This window comes from Podarcis filfolensis, assembly GCF_964270895.1.
Source record: "Podarcis filfolensis genome assembly, chromosome: 1".
NCBI lineage: Eukaryota > Metazoa > Chordata > Lepidosauria > Squamata > Lacertidae > Podarcis > Podarcis filfolensis.
In genome coordinates this window covers 94,964,918-94,988,629 of record NC_139604.1, presented here as the reverse complement: position 1 = coordinate 94,988,629, position 23,712 = coordinate 94,964,918, and the positions used below count along the sequence as shown (strand labels likewise).

General features: G+C 44.0%; 2 protein-coding genes across 2 annotated transcripts in view; one reads left to right on the top strand and one right to left on the bottom strand.

Annotated features, from left to right (window-relative positions):
* Positions 1-15,223, bottom strand: part of GPR176 (G protein-coupled receptor 176) — a 38,799-nt gene extending 23,576 nt beyond the window's left edge. The window contains exon 1 of the mRNA XM_083616079.1: positions 14,283-15,223. Within this exon, the coding sequence (XP_083472205.1) occupies positions 14,283-14,502 (220 nt within the window). The 5' untranslated portion in view covers positions 14,503-15,223. The remainder of the gene's footprint in view (positions 1-14,282) is intronic.
* Positions 15,224-15,285: 62 nt separating this feature from the next.
* The window catches only part of EIF2AK4 (eukaryotic translation initiation factor 2 alpha kinase 4), a 46,462-nt gene continuing 38,035 nt past the window's right edge, over positions 15,286-23,712 (top strand). The window contains exons 1-2 of the mRNA XM_083609959.1: positions 15,286-17,492; positions 20,781-20,896. Coding sequence (XP_083466085.1) covers positions 17,331-17,492; positions 20,781-20,896 — 278 coding nt within the window. The 5' untranslated portion in view covers positions 15,286-17,330. The remainder of the gene's footprint in view (positions 17,493-20,780; positions 20,897-23,712) is intronic.

The following is a 23,712-nucleotide window of genomic DNA, read 5'->3' as shown; positions in this document are numbered from 1 at the left end:
ATGGAATATGCTAACATCCAAAGAGATTTTAGCATATTCATTTGGACCACAGAATTCTAGCATGGATATCAGGGTGAGGTGTGTTGAAGCCGTAGAATTCTGCAAAAGAAAATAGAGGTAGAAGACTGGATTTCTCACAGTGAAATGCTAAGCATTTACACTCAGAAGTAAATTTGTCTAAATTCAGTGGAACTTACTATTGAGCCTCTTATTATTGTGTTAATGACTGCAGCCTTAAGAACCAAAATCAGATCTACCCCCTTACCCCAATACCCAAGTACCGAAATTTGGTACACATCATAAAGAATATGTGCACATTTTCTAATTCATTCAAGGTGTTATCTCCAGGAAATATTAGCTCTGTCCGTCTCCCCTACGCGTCCTGTCCACAGACATAATTGATTTGATTTGCACTTTAAATGTCTGAATTATATGAACTAGGAAGCTGAATTTCCATGGCTAAGATACATAATTTCTTAGCAATGTTTCATATTTCATCAGACACCATTAAGCAATAACAACACAGCAAAAGTCAACAACAGCCCCACTCAATGTCAAAACTATTGTGCGGCAGTGGTAGGAAGGAGGAAACAAAGGGACATCCACTATGTGTTTTAGAACTGGAAACCACAGAGGGAAATTGGTTTCAGAAGCGTAGAACTCCATGCAAAGTCAAATCAGCCTGAACAGATTGCTTCATTGCCCATTGGTAGAGATAATGGGGAAAAGGCAGTGAAGCACAAAACAGGTAACATAGTTGAACTCATTGTCTCTAATACTGCTATGGGCCAAGTGGAACAGATTGTATAACTGAGGGCATCAGGTGGGATCTGCATGGGGATGTGGCAAAAAAAAGGTCTTTCCATGGCACATGGTCCATGAACCTACTGTAATGTCTGCGAATATGCAGCTGCCCACTTATTAAGCCACGAGTCTTGACATACCTGTCTCCCAGCTGTTCCTGGGAATGCGGATTGGGGACAGAGAAATTCTCAAAGTGACGGAGCAAGTTGTTTTGCAAGTATTTGCGAACGTCATTGCCGAAACAGAGAAAGGCTTGCCACAGGGAAGCCACTTTAGCAGCGCCCCTGCAGCAAATGAAATATGCTCCATGCTGAGACACAAATCACCCCCAAAGCAAGCGTATATTTAGCAATCGTCCTGATTTGTTTTCACAAAATGTGCACGGAGGATAGATGACATCACCATCAAGTGGTGGTTATCCTGCACTTTCCACTGTAGTTTTCTGTTACTTTTCTTACCACAGAAGGATGGGGAGGGTGATACAAGATCACTCTTTAGTTATTTGCTATATACTGCACTATCTCAGCAGCATAGCATCTGCTTTACAACCAGAAGGTCTCAGATTCAATCCATAGCATCACTAGGTAGGAAAAGACTCTCTGTCTAAACATCTGGAAAGCTACTGCTAGTCAGCATGGACAATACTGAGCTAAATGGACTCCGTATAAGGCAGCTTCCTATGTCCCTAAATGCTCACCAATATATGAGACAGTTTGCAAATATCTCATAGCAAATTTCCACCCATAAACCAGTTTTGGCAAGCTTCAGAGCAGATTATTCACATCAATAATTCATGCCAGCATTTAATATCCTTCTAAACAGTGCAGTTTATTATGGCAAAAATGATTCATATGGGCAGCTAATACAAATCCAATTTGCTTTTATCTATATAGTCCTGTTCCCAAATGGGACAAACAATGCCCTATGTGGCAGATTTCTTTTGAGGATAAATGAGGAAGTTGAATATTGTTCTATGCCATCAGTCTGATTTCCATGAAGTTAAGAGAAATTAAATAAAATGTATTTGGAAAATCATAATAGGCAATGCTTTCAGACACAGTGAGATCAATCCATAATCTTTACAATTCTCAATGATGCTTTTTTGATGCTCTGTTTTGAGAAAGCACTCTGCTATCATTTAGAGCTCCCTACTGACTACTAAAATGTGGTATTCGTGACTGCTGCCTGCCATACATTGTCTCTGCAACGATCCTGTATTACACTGTGGTTAAGACTCATTACACATAATTTGCTGCATGCAAAAGGCACAGAAAAAACAAACAAAATGTCCTAAAGGTTAAAGCAGTAGTTTTCAACCAGTGTGCCATGGCACCCTGGGGTGCCTTGAATGATGGCCAGGGGTGCCGCGGGCAACACTGGCCTCCATTTCTCTTTCCTTCCCTCCCTCCTCTGATACCGTTTCATGTCTCTGCCTCCCAAAGGCTTGCATGGCTGTTTGTTGCAGCAGCCCTGGCTACAAGCTCCTTAGGCAAATGGTGCCTCTGGGGCCTGCCAGGGCTGCTGGTTGCCAGGAGCTGAGGCAGCCTCAGAGTAAGCAAGCTAGTGTGTGAGGAAGCCCAGCCAGCCAGTTAGCCAGCCTTTGCTGTTAGGAATGGACAGATAAGTGGGAGGCCAGGCAGACAGACGCTGCATTGGCCTTTCTTGTGCGTAAGGCCTGCCTATGAGCTGAGTGCCCGGTGCTGAAGGAGAGCCTTTCTGCCATGCAGGCCCAGTAGCACCCAGTGCTGCCACCCAGCGTAAGGTTCTAGCCTCACATTCACCTTTGCCCAGTCTCCGTTGGGTAACTAAGGCGGGGAGCTTCCTCTTCCCAGGCCCCAGGCGTGAGGAGGCATCTCTCTTTGGGGCAGGGAAGACAAGGGAGGGTGTTCAAAAAAGGGTGGGAGGCTGCCAGCTCTGTAGGCAAATGGATAAGATAACTGGGCTCCTGAGCCCCACAGGGGTGCCACAGAAAGACTGTAGTTGGTCAAGGGAGCCGTGGACTCAAAAAGGTTGAAAACCTCTGGGTTAAAGGACAACAACGTTAGAAGGTCAGCACGCCATGCCATTTGAAGGAGATTAGTATTTTGCAATATTTTCCACATTTTGCATAGCCTAGTAAGGCTGGACAGTTGCCCAGAGCAGTCCTTGGAAGTTTGATGGGTTGACTGATCTGAGTCCCTGACCTGGCACAATCTGCAATTCCCACTGCTCAGCAAACTAATGGTGAATGAAGGATTGCAGATTCCCACTAGGGGGCACGGTGTGCTATCTGAATGCAATGTTTCACTTCATCCAGGCAGGAGGACCCTGCTCAGGGCTCATCCACACTCAATTTGTCCTGTGATTTCTAGGAGTTCGAGAGGTTTTTCTTTTGTCCCACCACTTTGCCCAGGAAAACCCGCTATCAGGTTTTCTGCGAATTAATTTTTATTCTGATTCAGCAGTAAGCAGTGAATTTTCTCAGGGAAAGGCTTGGGACAAAAGAGAAACCGATAAATCGCAGGACAAATGGACACAACTCCAGTCCCTTGAGCATTTGGGTGGAATTTCTACTAGCCAAACTAAATACAGTGGTACCTTGGTTTGCATATGTTTTGGTTTACAAACATGTCAAACCCGGAAGTGTGTGTCCCGGTTTGCAACCTTTTTTTGGGATTACAACCCATTTTTTGGGGGGGGGATTACGAACAACTTTATTTTGGAGGCCCCATTGGCGAAAGTGCCCCTTGGGTTACAACCTGTTTGGGTTTACAAACGAACCTCCGGAACAGATTATGGTTGTAAACAAAGGTACCACTGTACAACATAGGAGATCCATAATTAGGATCTCACCTTTTAAAAAATAGTTCAGAACTCCCGAGAGACATTAACGGGTTGAGGCAAAAGGTGCTGACCCCACTTCCCAATACCATTTTCCTGATCTAAATCCCCACCCCCGTTGCTGTTTGACCTGCATACTGGTACCATGCAAATACAAACCCAAAGAGTGCTCACCAATGCTTCCTCCTCATCCTGGAAAAAAGTGACAGGGTTTAACCCTGGGCCATTGTTGTTCAATGTCTTTATAAATGGCTTGAACTGAGGAAATGAGGGGACGCTCATCAAATTTGCAGACGACACCAAACTGAGAGGGGTAGCTAATACCTCCAAAGATAGATTCAGGATTCAGACTGGTGAACAGGGTCCAAACTAACAAAATGAATTTCAGCAGAGGCAAATGCAAGGTTCTGCACTTACACAAGTATAATCAGATGCACAAATATAGGATGGGGGACACCAGGCTTGACAGCAGTATATGTAGAAATTATCTAGGAGACTTTGTAAGCTGCATCAACAGAAGTATAATGTAGAAGAGAAGTAATAGTACCTCTCTATTATGCCTTGGTCAGGCCTCACCTGGAGTACTGTGTCCAGTTCTGGACACTGCAGTTTGAGAAAGGATATTGACAATCTGGAACATGAGCAGGAGAGTAACTAAGATGATAAAGGGTCTGGAAACCAAGCCTTATGAGGAACAGTTGAGGGAGCTGAGTATGTTTACCCTGGAGAAAAGAAGACAGAGCAGTCTTCAAATATCTGAAGGGTTGTCACACAATTGACATCCCAATTTTAGTATTTTTTAATTGGAAGCAATTCCCATTGCTTCTGAAATAACTTCCACATAAGTGCTTTGGAAGACAGTTTGTAATTCTCACAAGGAACGCCCAAGCTCTATTTCTATTATCAGAGAAACTAGTTTTCACACAAAAATAGCCTCTGGCAAGAAAAACTATATGGCCTCAGGTATCGCAGCTGTTGGCCGGAAAGTGAAAACCAAAATATGTCAACTGTGGCTTAAGTAAGGTATCTGTCACCAGTTCTTCTTAGCTGAGACAAAATTATGCTGACCTGTATAGATTCTTTTATTCTGGGCCTCTATCTGTATCATGCTCAGTAGAAATCAGTTACACTGGAAACAAGGCTAGGAATACGACTGGAAGAAAAGCTTAAGTTGCCAGATATTAAAAATCACATGGAAGATTCAAAGCCTGTCTTCTTCTTTGGCGATCACTTGTAGCCGAGTAAGACTGTCTTCCATAAACACGGTTTTAAAAGTGAGTCCGTAAGTGACTGTGGAGGCCAATTCTGGATCCACACATCCTTCCACAGTGGGGACATTGGTTTCCAGGCGGGAGTTGATCACGGTGTGGATTTGCCAAGCGTGCCTTCCTCTTAGCACGTTTCTCCCTTGCGTCCTGAGTTCAAATGTCTTCAAAGCCTTTAGTAAAGGCTGTTCTCCAACTGGAGCACTCGCAGGCCAGTGTTTCCCAGTTGTCAGTGCTTATACTACTTTTTTTTTAGATTTGCCTTGAGACAGTCTTTAAACCTCTTTTGTTGACCACCAGCATTGCGCTTTTCATTTTTAAGTTCAGAATAGAGTAGTTGCTTTGGAAGACGATCATCAGGCATCCGCACAACATGACCAGTCCAACGAAGAGGATGTTGAAGAATCATTGCTTCAACACTGGTGATCTTTGCTTCTTCCAGTATACTGATATTAGTTCGCCTGTCTTCCCAAGTGATGTGTAAAAATTTTCAGAGACACCGTTGATGGAATCTTTCGAGGAGCTGGAGATGGCGTTTATAAGTGGTCCATGTTTCAGAGGCATATAGTAAGGTTGGCAGTACAATAGCTTTGTAAACAAGCATTTTGGTTTACCTGTGAATGTTCCAGTCCTGTAGCTGGGTATTCGTATGATTTGATGGACTATTTTTACACTTTTTCTGACTATGAAGTCAAATCAGTATTGTGAAATTCTAGGGGTGAGAAAGAAAACATTGTTTCTTGGCCTTCACTGCCTCTTCAGGGTTGCTAGATCACAACACTGAAGCCTGAATTGACAGAATTCCCACCAGGGTCTGGACTCTAAAGCAGCTGTCCCCAGTCTGATGCCCTCCAGCTGATTTGGACTGCTGGGACCAATAGGTGTTAGAATAAAGAACTGCTGAAGAGCACTAGGTTGGAAAAGGCTCTTGTAGACCTAGCAACCCTATACCCTTCCCTGCCCTCTTCCTTCCTACCAATTGTGTACAGGCCACCCTGTCTATGGGCCCAACATGTAGTTTTGCCCCAGTCACACTTTCTCCTTCCTGTCTCCTTCCTTCAACTTTATGTCCCCATTCCCACCCCAATAAGTCTCTGCTTTTCAGGCCACTGCAAACTTTATCCAGTAACCTAACTTCTCTAGTACTCTGGTGTCACCCATTCCAAAGCATACAACCCCACCTTCATCTTACCCAGGGCTGGCCCTACCATTGGACAGAGTGAGGTTGTCTCAGGCAGCCAGTTTTTAGTGTCATGAAAGGGCAGCAAATGATTTATTTATTTTTTAAAGGTTGTGGGAGTTTCTTCCTTGGGTTCCAAAATAACTTGGCCAACATAGGTATTTTGCATGTCCCTTGACTGGGGGTGAACATGAGTCAGGCAGCAAAGCATTTTGGACCAGCCCTGAGCACTGAGAGCCTCTTCTCTCCTTGGCCTCAGCTGCCTCCTGTCTCCTCTGCCCTTTTCTGCAACCCTCTTCCACCTACCCATCCTTCCTCAGGCATCTAGACAAAGTTAGTTTGCTCAGTTAATATGGGGAATATAGATATAGCAGTTGCATTTTGGTGTTTCCCGTTTATTTGTTTTTGTATTTTTCAATATCCTTTGTGGGGGGAGAAGTCTCACTTTGAAAATACAGTTATAGCACCACTGTTTATATAGACTGACAAAAGGCTTATGAGTTACCTGGTAGGAGGAGGCGGTACCTCTCTGCACTGCTTGCCTTAATTTCAAAGCAGCTCCTGCTTCCCTTGCCTGTTTCCATTAGCTGTTTCCTGGGCAAAGTCTTCAAACATCAATGTTGATTCAAAAGGAAATAGCTGGTGTGGGAGCAACCTAGGTTATTTCTCCCACATATGATTTTTACAGAGTTGGGGCAATATGCAATACATTCGTTCCACTAAGACAAGGATTCCAGGTTCTGCAATAATATCTCGCCCGTCTCCTCCCCGTGTGTGCACCCTGCTCCCCTACCCAAATTTGCTCCAGAGGGTTGAGGGGAAACCCAGAACAGATTTAGGGGACATGTGGGGGGGAGAAGAGAAGATATCCTGTTGCACAGGTGGAGATCCAGGTTACCTAGTACTACTCTGGATATAACCCATAGTATCTAAACAAAAGACATCTCGGCTCCAGGGGCAATAAGAGGGCAGGACAGAAGAGTTATGTAACCTGGGCCTCATCCTCAAGGAGGATTCAAATTGAGACACTTGTTACTTTTTAGGCATTTGATAAGTTTTGCAATTTGTTTTTATGTGCATTTGACCAAAATGTGACTTCAGCTAGAGAAGCAATTCTTAAGTAAATAAGAATTTCAAAATATGTGTTTTTCTGGGTACCTTAGTTGATTTTTGTTTTGTTTTGTTGTCATTTTTATATTAACTGTGGCTGGAGAACTCAAAAGCTGGAAATGGCCCAGACCTTCTCAGCTCATAGCTTAGGTTTTCAGCTACTACACTACTAGAGGTCAACAAACAATATATCTGTGTGGCTGTTTCCTGATATATCAGGGAGAATAATTACATTCCTAGCCATCTTGCCTCCATTCTTCTTTCTTGATAATTCTGTATTTTGGCCAGCTCCATTCCTGGACTTCCAGGAATGTACATAGCGCACACTAAATGCCTACTTCCTTCTCTTTTCCTCTATAAGACAGCAAATTTAATCATATTCCTGCATCCTCATATCCCATGACTGCCCCACAGTGGTGTTAATGATTACCATGCGTAATCCAGAAGCACATAGTTATTACTGCATTAAACACTGACACATAATTCTTATATACATGGCATTAAATTCTGCACATTTTTATTGTCAAAAGGAGGTTCTTTCTTGGCCATCCTTTCATTAATGAGTGAATACAATTCAGAAGTGGCTTTCAACAGAATATTGGACAAGACATCTCTGGTGAAGCACATGAGGAAAGTGTTCCCATAGCAACAGAAAGCCAGGAAAGATCGCAGAATTCCTTTCTTTAATCCCCACTTCCTTTAGATTGTCTTTCACAATAGATGCTTCTAATCTAGAGAATCAAAAGAAGTTTTTTGTTATTCAGGATTTTCTTCAGCAAGACGCTTTGAGAGTGATGGAAACGGATCTTTATCTCAGCCAGTCCCTGATCTTATCTAGGCAATTCCTATGTTCTTAACTAGTTAGTGAGGAAGCTAGCGACAAAGCTCGTTAAAAATCATGTTATAATCTGAATTATGTGGCTATGAAGGGGGTTTGACTAGAAGACCCTTGGGGTACATTCCAACTCCACAATTCTATGATTCTATTAATGTAGTATTCAGTATAGATTAAGCCAGAGAGTTCAGAGAGGAATTCTGTATCAATGTGACTCTCTTGAACAAAGCAAGGGAGAAAATTAGGGTAAAATACATAGCTGGTCTTAAGCATGCTCGGGTCTTGTTCTCGGTACAGGAACCAGAAGTTCAAGAAAAAGGAAACAGAACCAGAACACTCGCTCACATATTGCACTCAGGGCCACATTAATTAGTTAATCATTTGAATAAAAAAAAAAATTAGCAAAATGAATGGAGATTATATGAAACAGCAACATAATAAGTCAACTAAAATGAGAAATTCTAGATGAGTGTTCATAACAGTCTCTTGCAGCAAAACCAGCACTACCTTTTGGCACATGAATGTCTTACAAATTTATTGTGGCGCGACCTTTCGTTGGCAAGAGCCTGCGTCATCAGATGAAGGAAGCTTGCAGGACAACAAATTTGTTTGTCTTTTTAAGATGCCACACGACCTTCTTGTGTGACGTTATGCTCGAAAACCAATATGACCCTTGACCAATGTGAGCCTTGCAATGGTCTCAGAGCAACCAGAATATTTAGCATAGCCTGCAATCATTCACCACCTCAATGTGCCCTTTTACAGATAATGGTACAAAACTCTGATGATGTCTCTTTCTTGCCTGGATCAAGAATAGAGAGGGTTCTGTGAGTATGTGTAAAAACTATCCAAACTACAAGGGTAAAATTTACATTAACTGCACCACTCACTGCCTCCAGCCCTGGCTAGCACTGGCATGTGGCCCCAAAAATATTGTCGAGGGGGCATAGGAAAAGCCTGCTAGATCAGGCCAATGGCCCATCTAGTCCAGCATCCTATCCTCATAGTGGTTAACCAAATGCCTGTGGGAAATCCACAAACACAGTCTCCTCTCCTATAGCTTCCAGCAATGGTTGTTCAGAAGTATTACTGCCTCCCAACATGGAGGCAGAGCATAGCCATCATGGCTAGTAGCCATTTATATCCTTATCCCCCAAGAATCTGTCCAATTCTCTTTTTAAGCCATCCAAATTGGTAGCCATCAATGCCTCCTGTGGCAGCAAGTTCCCCAGTTTAACTATGTGCTACGTGAAAAAGTACTTTTATTTTATCTGTCTTGAATCTTCTAGAATTCAGCTTCATTGGAAGTCCACGAGTTCTAGTGTTATGAAAGAGAGAGAGAGAACTTTTCTTAATCTACTTTCCCCATGCCATGCTAAATTTCTATCATGTCGACTTCCGGGTTGGCGCCATCGCCGAATGGCGGACTCCCTCCGAGCTCCGGAGGGAGCCGGCTCGGCAGGGGCTGGGTTTTACCGCACCGGCGATGCGGGGACCCTTAGAAACCACGGCCACGGGGGCCGTGGACTTGGAGACTCGGCTAGCACCGCTAGCGCCCTCCCGACTCGTGAAGGAGCCTTTTTAAAGGCTACGGATCGGGTGCCGGGGAGAAGCGTGGTGCTTTGAGTCCTCTGCCATCCCTGCCGAGCGAAGCCGCATGCCATCCGGCGGAGAGCGCTGACTTCTTCCATTGAGAATTTGGACTTTTAACAACAACCCGTGAGTAAATTGGAAATCGGGTTTAAAAGAAGAAAAATTTTTGGGATTTGAGACGAGCGGGGGGGGATCTAAAAAGGAAGTCAGTCCCCCTCCCTATTGTAGACATTTTAAAACAAGGATTGGGAAGCCAAGGCCCAAAAAGAACGGTATCTTTGCTAAAATCAAGAATTCCATGATGGGAAAGTACAAGAATTGTGCTGGAGGAAGAATTGAAGGAGAAGGAAAATGCACCCCCCTCCCTGGGAACCGGGGCGATTGAGGAGTGAGCCTGGTGAAAAGAGCCGGTGATTTTGACAGCTGTCAAAGTAGCTGTCAAAGTCGGAATTTTAAAGAGGATTTTATTACAAGGACCTTGCTGGTCAAATTTGTTACAACTTGATATAATTTGTTAAGACTTGAATACAAAATGGCGAAAATACGGAGAACAATCGGATTTTTGGAAACAAAGTTACAACAACCCCCCTAGAGGAGCTTCGGGACATTACAAAGATGGGCGTAAGCCGGGAAAAATACAACACTTCGGAATTTCACAGAACTGGTTATCTCCTGGGAAAGCTGCAAAACTGAAACTGAATCTCGTCTACAGGGTGTTTAGACTAAAAGGAGACAACAGAATACCTTACTGAAGAAGGAAGGGACTGAACGCAAGTTTTTGTTCCTGAATAACAACAACCCATGTAGAGTTACTAAACTTCTGAATAAGAAAGTTTTAGCAGCGGAACAAGAGGAAGCTGGACTATAACCTTGAAAGAACAATGGGGGGAATTTTATAATTTGACATTTTTAAAGATTTAGGAATTAATTTTTAAAAAAAGTAATCCTAAAAATGGGAAATAATTCTGCAAGGAGTTGGGGGAAAAATGGGATTGATGGACTTAAGATTTCCAGGCTGGAAACATAGATTGGAGGATAAGGGAAATTAAACCGGGGAAGGGGAGGGAGAATTAGAATCCAAAGGCTTGCAACTATTTTCTGAATTGGTTTTCTTTTTTCTAATATATTTTTTATTTTTTTATACTTTTATTCTGTGTGCTTTTACTTTAATGGGAAAAAAGGGGGACATTGTGGAAAGAAAAGGGGGTGGGCTATGGGGAGAGATCTTTTGCTTTTTTTTTATCAAGGATGTTGCATAAGGTTTGTATAAATTTAAATTTGAACAATGGGGTATATAAATTGTGCTTTAAATCAGAAATAGAACTTGTGGAAACAACAATATGAAAGGGGAATACGGTAGGGGTGGGGGAAGGGGGGAGTCCCAGAAAGTGGATGTTTGAAAATAAGGTTCTGAATGTATCTTCATAATTTCTTTTCTTCTCTTTCTGTATTTTGGAAACTTCAATAAATATTATTTAAAAAAAAAAAAAAATAAATTTCTATCATGTCACCTTTTCTCTAAACTAAAAAAATCGCAAATGCCATAAGCTTTCCTCACAACGGAGTTGCTCTGACCCCTAGATCATTTTGGTTACTCTTTTCTAAAGCTTTTCCATCTCTACAATTGTCCAAAAGGAAACACAAACCCTGGTAAGCACGCCTGGTACCCCTGGAATCACGCTCAGAGATTGGGGTGGCATGTAACAATATTAAGGAATCCAACTTATACAGTACAGTGGACCCTCGGGTTACATTACCTTCGGGTAACATAACTTTTGGGTTGCGAACACAGCAAACCGGAAGTGTATAATTCTGGGTTGTGAACACACACGCGAAACGCTCTGCGCACCGCGCACATGAGCAGAAACGCTCTATCGCGCCACACGCATGCGCAGACATGGTGCCTATAGGTGTGGACTTTTCGGGGTACATACGGACCCCCAGAATGAATTAAGTTCATACCCAGAGGGTCCACTGTACCAGTCAGTAAAACAGTTTTTAATAAATTCACAATCCACAATATTTATTTTGGTTTGAAAATCTGTGAAAACTCCAAAAAAGTTTTGGATGTTTGCATAAACTTACACCTTAAATAAAAAAGTAAATACAATGGTTTGCTCCAAATATTACCTAAATACGAAGAAACTGTGGCATTCTTCAGGAGCCAGTTCAATTAATCTACAATATCCACAGGATTTTAAAATGTTCATGGGGAGGAGGGAGGTCATTATTCAGCAAGAGATCTCCATATACCAAAATAGGTGTTCCCAAGTGGCTCGCACATATTTAATATTTAATATGCAGAAGGGTGGCGCTGCATGGAGAGAGAAATGGCACTCAATACCTAAGGGTGTGTCTAGGATGCTCCCGCAGAGCGTACACGTTGCTAAACACATTATCAGTACAGTCAATTATAAACACTCATGGGGGCTAGGGGCGGGAGGAAATTCCAGCCACCCACTTTCCCCTGACCTCATAAGAGATAATCAGAGCCACATATATGTTCATTGGGGAAGATCATCTTAACGCAAGAGTCAGTCTGCTGCTGCCCATAAATTTCTCTCTAGTGGAGCTATAGTACATGAGACTGGTGTAGCAGGTTGACTTTGAACAGGGATTCTCCTGTTGAAACCACAGGGGTAGTCTTGAGAAGCCATTATCCCTCAACCTACATCCCTCCAAAAGTACCAAAAAGTACTGGACTTGCAAAGATTTAGGCTGTAATTCTACACAACGTTAGCCTGCTTAAATCCCACTGCCTTTGAGTGAACTTTAAAAGTTGAATTCTGCAACTGTAGGCCTTACCCATTGTTTTACCCAATTATGTTTCTTATTTCAGTGAAAACATTCAAACCCATTTTTGCACAACGCTACAGGGGGAGGGACAGGGTTGAGGTTCAACGAGCTATTTTGTACAACGCAAAGTAGAGCATTTTGTTTAACGTAAAGGTGCACTTATATAATTGTCCCAAACATTATCACAATAAAGTATTCCTTTGTACTGAAGAACCAAGAGCACACAAACATATTTCTTCTTCGGTTTGCGTTCTTAAAAAAATTATTCTCAAAAAAACCCACACACATGTGCTTACGTCAAGGAAAACTGACACATATTCAATCAATACCAACTTGTCACACGCCTAAAGTTTATTACTATTGTTATATATTTCTTATATAACAATAGTCAGCATGGATTTCTGAAAAATAAGTCATGTCAGACTAACCTGATCTCGTTTTTTGACAGAATTACAACCCTTGTAGATGAAGGGAACGCAGTGGATGTAGCCTACCTTGATTTCAGCAAGGCATTTGACAAGGTGCCCCATGATATTCTTGTAAAGAAGCTGGTAAAATGCGGTCTTGACTATGCTACCACTCAGTGGATTTGTAACTGGCTGACTGACCGAACCCAAAGGGTGCTCATCAATGGTTCCTCTTCATCCTGGAGAAGAGTGACTAGTGGGGTGCCACAGGGTTCTGTCTTGGGCCCGGTCTTATTCAACATCTTTATCAACGACTTGGATGATGGACTCCAGGGCATCCTGATCAAATTTGCAGATGACACCAAACTGGGAGGGGTGGCTAACACCCCAGAGGACAGGATCACACTTCAAAACGACCTTGACAGATTAGAGAACTGGGCCAAAACAAACAAGATGAATTTTAACAGGGAGAAATGTAAAGTATTGCACTTGGGCAAAAAAAATGAGAGGCACAAATACAAGATGGGTGACACCTGGCTTGAGAGCAGTACATGTGAAAAGGATCTAGGAGTCTTGGTTGACCACAAACTTGACATGAGCCAACAGTGTGACGCGGCAGCTAAAAAAGGCAATGCAATTCTGGGCTGCATCAATAGGAGTATAGCATCTAGATCAAGGGAAGTAATAGTGCCACTGTATTCTGCTCTGGTCAGACCTCACCTGGAGTACTGTGTCCAGTTCTGGGCACCACAGTTCAAGAAGGACACTGACAAACTGGAACGTGTCCAGAGGAGGGCAACCAAAATGGTCAAAGGCCTGGAAACGATGCCTTATGAGGAACGGCTAAGGGAGCTGGGCATGTTTAGCCTGGAGAAGAGGAGGTTAAGGGGTGATATGATAGCCATGTTCAAATATATAAAAGGATGTCACATAGAGGGAGAAAGGTTGTTTTCTGCTGCTCCAGAGAAGTGGACATGGAGCAATGGATCCAAACTACAAGAAAGAAGATTCCACCTAAACATTAGGAAGAACTTCCTGACAGTAAGAGCTGTTCGACAGTGGAATTTGCTGCCAAGGAGTGTGGTGGAGTCTCCTTCTTTGGAGGTCTTTAAGCAGAGGCTTGACAACCATATGTCAGGAGTGCTCTGATGGTGTTTCCTGCTTGGCAGGGGGTTGGACTCGATGGCCCTTGTGGTCTCTTCCAACTCTATGATTCTATGATTCTATGATTCTACCTCGGCCTTTTTCCCTGAGGGGACACAAGGCGGCTGAAAGTGCAGCACCCAATGTTTTTATCTTAAGAGATAATGCAACAAAGCAGAATTGTCCTTCCTGCTGGTTTGCTAAAGGAAAAGCCCCAGTAATTCTGTTTTGGTTAGCTTTGGTTCTGGCGTCATTCCCTGCGCACCAAGGTAGAAAAGAAGCCCACAGCCAGGAAAAACCAACCACCTGCCTCTGTGGTTTTTGCTTACCTAGCAGAGAGCCTATAAAGATGATAACTTGCACCGCGGTGGTAAAATGTCGGTAGGTTTGCTCGTCCCGATATGCCTCCCCTTGCGAAGTCCCGTTGCCGTGGGCGCTTCTGTCGATCCCCGCTATCTGCGCCCCGGACGCGTTCAAAGCTCTGGCGACGGCGTGGTAGGGCCCGCGCTCGCTCGCGTTGACGGAAGCCCAGCTGGCGTTGGACCCCATGGCGAGGGGTCTCTTTCCTGGGCCGCCTTACCTAGCAAGCCCCCCGCGCGGGTCCAGCGCTCCTCACCGAAGGAAGCACGCGGCCGGCAGGAGCCGCCTCTGTCCGCCCGGCAGGCTGCTCCATTGGATCGCCGCTGGATTGCTGGACCGGGGGAAGAAGCGCGTCTCGCTTTTCATGCCCGGTGTCTTAGCTAGGAGCTGCCTTCACGGCGCAATGGGGGAAGAGGAGAAGCGAAGCCGCTTGTAGCTCTGTGGTTGCCCCATCTGCCTTTGCCCCTGTCCATCCTCAGCGTGTCACAAACATGAGCCCAAGCGACATGCGCGCCATGCTCCTGCTCCGGGGATCGCACCGCGCTTGCATCCAAAAGGGAAACACCAGCTCTAACCCAGTTGGTGCTGCGCCTTCCAGTGCCAAGGTTTTGCTTCGCGTTCACATCTTTGCACAGGGAAGCGGCATCTCTCTGCCTTAGGCATCCTCACAGGCAGGTGCCGTTTGGGTGCTCAGCAAGCCCCAAACTCCCATGTGGGGATGTTGTTTCTCATTTGAATTATGCCACAGTTCTCTTCGGAACGAATAGCGCTTGGGTGAACGCGGCCTCCTTTTGCATTGGCAGAGCTCCCTATCTGCGCCTCTCGACAGGCTGCAGAATGAGCAGCGAGCAACTCTCGCCTGCCTCATTTGCTGTGAGCGCGGCCGCCCGGGCTCCTCGCTGCCGTTTTTCATAGAGAGAGCCAGAAAGAGAGAGCGGGTCATGTGACGCTCAGCTGTGGTAGGGGAGGGGCAGGTTTGTTTTTGTGTGTGTGTGGCAGCCATCTTGCTTTTTGGGAGCTGTCAGGTCAATGTCTGAGGAAGACCCAAGGGTGGGGGGATCGTCTTCAGAATTCAGAAAGTTTATGCAAGTTCCTTAAATAGCAGTGCACGGGAAAAGGGAGGGATATGTAATTCATAACGTTACATTTAGTTGGTTTTTTCAAAAGAAGGGGTTTGTGTGTTTAAATACAATACAGGTGTCTTAGAATACTGCACACTTTCTGAACTAACCCCCCCTTGCAAAAAACGTACACCAAAAGCCTTTTAAATATTGCACTTGCAAAATAGGTCATACGATGTCTAATGTGGATATGGACCTCCACAGTTTTATTTTTGCAGTTGACTACTAGCAGCATGTAGGCAATAACCGCCAACTACAACTAGAAAACTCTCAGACTTTTCCAACAGTATATTGTTCTCCGAGTGAATAGAGGTGCTAGCGATAGCCCTGAAGTTTTCCTTTAGATGAGAGCACTGGATACTTAATATGTCTTGGAAGGTTTGTTTCGTTTCCAGATATGCCTGCATAACATAGTGGAAGCAAACAAGAACCCCTATAACATAGCAGATACCCAGATACCTTGTGCAGCAGCCCTTCTCCAACTGCACCCTAGAATCCAGCTAACTCTAACTAGAAAATTATCGATCGCTGCTGTTTCTCTCCTAGTTTAAAATGTGAACTGCTTTTTGCTGTACTGTATCTTTGTCCCTACTCTAGGGTTCAAGCGCTGATGGGTATTTCATTCTTAAAACTCCATTAGATATATTCTGAGCTATCAGGATTTCATCATCGTGCTATAAGTTCCCAAGCAACCATCTGGCTTTGCAAAAGTGATATGTCAGAACTGAAGAACAATGGCTCCATTCACATCTCAAACAGGCAGCTGAGAAGGAAGCCATGCTTAATGAGGAGGTCTCAGAGAATCAGTAGAGGCGCATTCCTGTTACTCCTGGCCTAGATCATTCAGGAGGATGACTACCAGTTTCTGTCCCAAAGATGGTCAAGAAGCCAAATTTAAATGAACCAAGATGATCAGCACCATCCAAGAATGTCCAGAGCTAAGTCATGCAAAATGTACACTGACCTTTGCTAATTGTCACAAAGTGGGGCAAATCTAATATGAAGGAATTAAAATGGTAGCTCTCTGAAATAATGTGAAACTATCGTGCATCCATAACATTTGTATGGGAATACTGTATATAGAGCAATAATAGTATAATCTAGAAATATTTACACTAGGAAAAATGAAATATCTTAAGTCTTAGAAAATAATTTAAGCCAGGCAACTTTAATTTAGTTTTCTATGGGGCTTTTTTAAAATCAAAAGAAATTTCAGTAGCTGCCATATAATGCCATCATTTATTTTCCCACTTCAGTTACGACATGCTTAGTGGTTGAAAGATCTGCAATGACTATTGCATTAAAATGTTAATTTAATAAAGGGAAATACTTTTTCGTTAGAAATGTGTACTAAATGACAATGAACCCGTATGCTATTCAGAAATGAGGGGGTGGGTTCCTGGGATGATGGGTCCCCAACCCTTCCCTCGAATCAATCAAGAGCTGTCTTCTCCAACCTGGTACCTTCCAAATACTGGACTACCACTCCCCTAATGAACAAGGGCCAGTGGTTAGGGAGGATGGCAGTGTAGTCCAACAAACATCTGGAGGGCACCAGCTTGGAGAAAGGCGATTTCTTTATTTGCATGATTGTTACTGGGCTGTGCAGAGCAGAGACCTGAAGAAGGGCTATGAAGGAAGCCCTTAGTTTCGTTTGCAAACTGCAACGGGAGGTGGGGCCGGCGGGGTAACTCCGGGCCTCGACCCAGCAGCGCCTTCCCCGAGCTTCCTCTCGCGGCGCCGCAACGGGCAGCCGCGGTGTTTGGTGGGGCCTGCAAAGCAGGGCGGGAATAGCAGGCCGCGCGGTTCCGCCCACCGCGGCGGCTGCGGCCTGGCTCGGCGAAGTGCAGCCGGCCTCCGGGGGGGGGGGGTTGGTTTCCGCCTCCCCGAGCGGACATGGCCCAGGTGAGGGGCCTGTGGCAGCCGCGGGGGGAGGCTGCCGAGGCGTCCCCGGAGCAGCCCGAGAGCTACCAGCTTCGCCAGGAGAACGAGCTGCAAGTGCTGGAATCTATCTACGGGCGGGACTTCCAGGACTTGCGCCACGGCAAGCCGTGGAAGGTAAAAGGCAACGACGCGGCTGGGCAGTTTCCTGCAGGGTCGGCTTCTCGTCTCGGGGCTGGGGGCGAGAGGCAGGGCCTTTGCCTGAGCAGCCTCGCGGAACTTGCTGCCTCGTAGCGTTTCCTAAGGTGGTGCACTCGGCATCCGTTCCGTATTTTAAGACCCGAGGCCCTGCTGCTGCCTTCATTTTTCGATGCACGGGGAGGCTTAACATCCGCCTTCCTCGGAATGCAAAAGCAATCAGCGCCTGCAGCGTGCTACGGAAGGCATGCCAAGGGCAGGGCAGAAATTCCTTCTGACTGTGCATCACTCATTTTATTGGTAACGGGTCATAACAGTTGCGTTGGAGGCGACACGTCCTTACCTTTTAATGATTGCAGTGTAAACACAAAGTGTGCGTCATCACGGAAGGCTTACGGTTAGGAACAGAGGAAGTTGGCTTATGTCAAGTTAGATCCTTGGTCCCCCCCTAGCTCAGTGGCGTCTATGCCGGTTGCCAAAAGCTCTCCATCTTTCCCACCTGGGGATACCTGGGAATTGAACCTGGGACCTCTTGGATGCCAAACATGTGATCTGCCAGCAAGCCGCCGCCCTTTCCCAGTTGTTTTCTTGTTTTGTTAGAGGCCTGTTATTCTTTATATTACTTGCAGCTGCAAATTTCAGCTGGCTAACAAATCAGTCACAACTTCTGGACCATTAGTGCTATGCCTTAAATCTTAAGAACATTTTAAATGGTTTAGCAAATAATGTGTGTTAATACTGCAAGCCCTGAGTTTATTGTCTCCTCTTGCCTTATCAATGTTCCATAAGATGACAGTTTTTGACTAATTATGCTTTGGAGGTGTCTGGCCACATCACATAGTCAGTGTATCCACACGTTCAGTATTGGAGTTTTTCTCAGAATCTTCACAGAACTCAGATTATCACATAGTTTCACAATTTGTGATTTACCAAATTTAATGTAGTCTCATCGGTCAGCTCTTGTGCATTAGGAGACATGTCAGTCATCTAGAAAGCATAGTCACTGTCGCAGGCAGCAAAAGCAGAAAATTAATTGAAATCCTGGTTGGCAATCATTCAGGGTTGGTGGGTTGTATCCAGATTTGCACCTCACAAGTTGTGCAGAGAAAAACAGCTTTTGGAACCTGCCTGTTCCTGAAATTCAACCTTGAGTAACTACTCTGGGGCAGGGGGGAACTGCCTTGTGAATGCAGCCTAGGGTTATCATTGTTGGTGTCTCTACACTGATAACGTTAAGCAAACATGTCTAGTGTGCACAGCCTGAGATACCTCAAAATATGGTTATTATTAGCCATCATTTGCTTTCTCCCCAAGTGAGCAGTGATATAATAAGTATCCAAGGGAATTGTCATTTTCTGCTCCTCCCAAGTGCCCCTGTTAAACTGTGAAGCATCTTGTATGTACTAAAGTGAACACTAATAATTTCTCTTGTGTGCTGTTATGTTAGGCATAATTAGAAGGGTTATTATTCATGCTGGTTTCCCCAAAGACTATGTTCCCAACCCCATGACGTTTGTGTGTGACACTTGAAACACGTGTTTTTTAACATAATCTGCTCATGCTTTTCCTTGAATGCAAACACCCAAGTTATTAAACTACTATTACATGTGTATGTCAGGAAACCATATTCCATCCCACAAACGGCATAGTCCCGTCCCCCCCGAAGTTCTCCCAAATTGAAGTTAAACTTTGGGAGTCTTGTTTGAAAACAGTGGTAATCTATTTTAATACATTTTTTACAGGGTTTGTTGCAGTTTAATATATCTAGGAAACAGAATTCAGAGCTTTTCAGATAGGAGCAGAATTAATTCTTGATGACTAGGGATATTGAGGAGAAGGTTTAGCCTGCACCACAGTGTTCTCCTCTTGCTGCTTCCATGCATATCAATGTTTTTCGTTTTTAAGAGTAAAAATAGTGAGGTGTAATTAGGGGCAATGTTGCAGTGAAGGCACCCTCCCCCCCCTAACACTGGGTGACCTGAATCTCTCACTGACTATGGGTTTCTGCAGGAGTGTACTGAGGGAGATGAATTGCTTAGTCTTCCTCTGTCCGCTTCTATATACTGATTGTTATAGTCACAGGCATTTTGCTAGTTAAACATAATTTGCTGCTTTCTTTGGCATTTGACTTTGAGTATATCTGTACCTGTAGTACCCGGCTCAGTCCACAAATTAGTTAAGATACTCAGATTATAGAATTTCCAGAGCGAAAGCTGTGTTAATCTCTTGTAGCAGAAACTATCAAAGAGTCTTGTGGCACCTTAAAATTTATTATGGCATAAACATTTGGATTATGAAGTGTCCCAACCTCTTTTTCTGCTGAAATGACTCCTGTATGAGTACAGGGTGGTTTGTTGGTAAGGAAGCCAGTTGAAAATATTATATCTGAGCTGATGCAGTAGTGGACAGAGAGAATGCAAGACTGGGGAGCGACAGCAGTAAACACAATCCTACACAAGTCAATAATAAGGTCAAGGACTCCCTTGCTCTTCTATAATGTGACCACATAATATCATGAGTACAGTGGTACCTCAGTTTTTGAACGTAACCCGTTCCGGAAGACCATTTGGCTTCCGAAACGTTCGAAAACCGAGGCGCAAAGGGCCATCTGCAGTTTCCATTGAGAAAATTGAAAAACGCGCAGCGGAAGCCGTTCAAAAACAGAGACTCGTTTGAAAATGGACGTGCTCAATTACTTCTGGGTTTCGTACATATATCTGTGGTTGGCAGCTAATTTTAAACTGGCCATAATTTGCATTGAACAAAGGCTGAAGATCTAACAACACAGGCACTGCTTTCTGACCCATCCATCTTGGATAAAAGAGCTATTTAACTCCATCCTTTTTGGAGCGGAGGCATTAGCAGAGCCCTTCCTTTGTTACATACTTTATAAAAGGAGGGCTTTGTCAAATTCTCTGTTGTTGTTCACACTGGGGAAGGAGGAATTAAAGCTCTACCTATGTCTCTGGGTCACACTACACACGAAGGGCAATTGGACAAATGCTGGTAGGAAAATAGTTGAACAGCCTGATCCACTGCCTTTTCCTAATTTCAGCCTCCTGTGGTTGGTTTTCAGGCATATCTGTCTGTCATGCACAGTTTATCTCTCTGCTTGTGTTGAAGCAAGCCATGGAGGTTGCTTAACAAGACAGTATCTCTGCTGGGAGCCAGACACAAAGCCCCTGAAGGCTTCAATGAGCTTCCAGGCTGCCAGCTGCTTTCCTCTAATGTAGTTAATTCTTCTTATATCTTTTAAAATTGTTTCAGGTACAGCAGCCTCCAGAAATCAAACTAGTTTTGCGCCCTCAGGGCTTGACTGGTGACCGTGAAGTCTATGCCAAAGTTGACTTGTGGGTCCAATGTCCCCAAACTTACCCTGATACGTAAGTAAATAGCAAATCTATTCTATACTTCCCTAAGTAAGAATAATAATGCACCTGCCCAGTTTTTGTCATTTAATCAGGCATACTGAAATAAGATGTCTGTGTGAGTTGCATTTCTGTAACTTTATTCAAAACATGTTTCTGATGAAACTAACACCAATTGGCTCCTTCAGATGGAGGATGAATGACACCTTGTTTAGCGACGAAGAGGTTACCAAGAAGGCCCAAAAAACCTTGAGAGACTACTTTGAGATAAATATGAATACTACTATTGAAAAAAGAGTAATCTGGGATGCAAGCAAAGCGGTTATGAGGGGTTTCTGAGTCAACAGAATGCAATAAAGAAGAGAACTCAAAATGAGAAAAAAGACAAAATTCTGGAGAAAATAAAAGAGGATGAGAAGAAATTGAGAGCGAAACCAAAGTCACAAGAGATTCTGAGAGAAATAAAGTTATATCAAGTCCAATATATGAAAATGATGAATCAGGAAATAGAATGGAAAATTAAACAGATGAGACAAAGGACATTTGAATCGGCTAATAAATGTGGGAAATTGTTAGCCTGGCAAATGAAAAAAAGACAAAAACTTAACACCATTACAAATTTGGAAGTGGAAGGAAAGAATATACAGAATCCAGTGGAAATTAGAAAATGTTTCAAGAGGTACTTTAAACAGTTATATACACAAGGGCCACAGAAAGAGATTGATATAGATCAATTTTTAAAAATAAATGGATTACAAATAATCTCTTAAGAAAACAAGTTAACGTTGAACTATAAAATAACAGAACAGGAGGTAGAAGGTGCCATCCAGAATATGCAGCTGGGCAAATCTCCAGGGCCGGATGGGTTAACTTCAAAATACTATAGATCTTTGAAAGATTGGATAATTCAACCACTAAAGGAAGTTTGTAATGAAATTTTGGAGGGGGAAAAAGCACCAGAGTCGTGGAAGGAAGCTTACATTACACTTATACCGAAAACTGAGTCTGAAAAGACACAACTTAAGAACTACCGCCCCATATCCCTGCTTAACGTGGATTACAAAATTTTTGCAGATATTTTGGCTAAAAGATTAAAAAAAGAATTAGTGGAAGAGATACATAAAGACCAAGCTGGCTTTCTCCCGGGTAGACACCTGTCTGACAACACGAGAAATATAATTAACATTTTGGAAAAACTGCAAGTGAACATTAATACTAAAGCAGTTTTAATATTCGTAGATGCGGAGAAAGCTTTTGACAACATTTCTTGGAGTTTTATGAAGAAAAATCTTCAGGGGATGGGGGTTGGTCAAGGTTTCGAAAATGGTATAGGTGCAATTTGTTCAGAACAAAAGGCTAAACTAATTGTTAATAATGTGGTGACAGAGGAATTTAAGATAGAGAAAGGGACACGACAAGGTTGCCCAATTTCCCCATTGCTTTTTATTTCGGTCCTGGAGGTTTTGCTAAATATGATCAGAAGGGACCAACTGGTTAAAGGTACAGTGGTGCCCCGCAAGACGAACGCCTCGCAAGACGAAAAACCCGCTAGACGAAAGGGTTTTCCATTTTTCGATGCGCTTCGCAAGACGAATTTCCCTATGGGCTTCCTTCGCAAGACGAAAGCCCATAGGGAAATCTCCAGGACAGCGGGGAAGCGCAGCGCGTCTTCCCCACTGTCCTCGGACCTCCTCCGAAGGCTGGCGGTGGGGCGGAGAGACCTCCTCCCGCCGCCAGCCTTTGGAAGGCTGCTCCGAAGGCTGGCGGCGGGAGGAGGTCTCTCCGTCCCACCGGCAGCCTTCGGAAGGCTGCTCCGAAGGCTGGCGGCGGGAGGAGGTCTCTCCGCCCCACCGGCAGCCTTCGGAAGGCTGCTCCGAAGGCTGGCGGCGGGAGGAGGTCTCTCCGCCCCACCGGCAGCCTTCGGAAGGCTGTCCTGAAGACTTGCGGTGGGAGGAGGGTTTTCCTTCCCACCACCAACATTCAGAATGCTGTTCTGAATGTTGGCGGTGGGGAGGAAAAACCCTCCTCCCACCGCAAGCCCCGGGAACAGAGAAGTGCTGCGCGCCTTCCCCTCTGTTCCCGTACCTGTCCTGAAGGCTTGCGGTGGGGAGAAAAGCCCTTCTCCGCACCGCCAGCCTGGCAAGCGGTCTCCATAGGAATACATTAATTGATTTTCAATGCATTCCTATGGGAAACCGTGCTTCGCAAGATGAAAAACTCGCAAGAAGAAAAAACTTGCGGAACGAATTAATTTCGTCTTGCGAGGCACCACTGTATACAGGTCGGAGCCAAACAGTACAAATTGAAAGCTTTTGCAGATGATTTAGTACTGACATTACAGGAGCCAGAATCTAGTACTAAAAGAGTATTGGAACTGATTCAAGAATTTGGTCAAGTGGCAGGATTTAAGTTGAACAAGTTAAAAACTAAGGTTCTTGAGAAAAATCTAACACCGATTGAGAAAGAGAGGTTTCAGAAGGAGACAGGCTTAACATTGGTTAAGAAAGTAAAATACCTGGGGGTTAACATGACCGCTAAGAACTTAAATTTATTTAAAGATAATTATGAAAAATGTTGGTCAGAAGTGAAAAAGGATCTAGAAATATGGTCAAATTTGAAGCTTTCCTTGCTAGGCTGTATTGCTGCTATAAAGATGAATGTATTGCCAAGAATGTTGTTTTTGTTTCAATCATTGCAAATTTTGGACAAAATGGACTGCTTCAAGAAGTGGCAGAGAGATGTTTCTAGATTTGTCTGGCAGGGCAAGAAGCCCAGAATAAAATTTAAAATATTAACCGATGCAAAGGAAGGAGGTGGATTTGCCCTGCCAG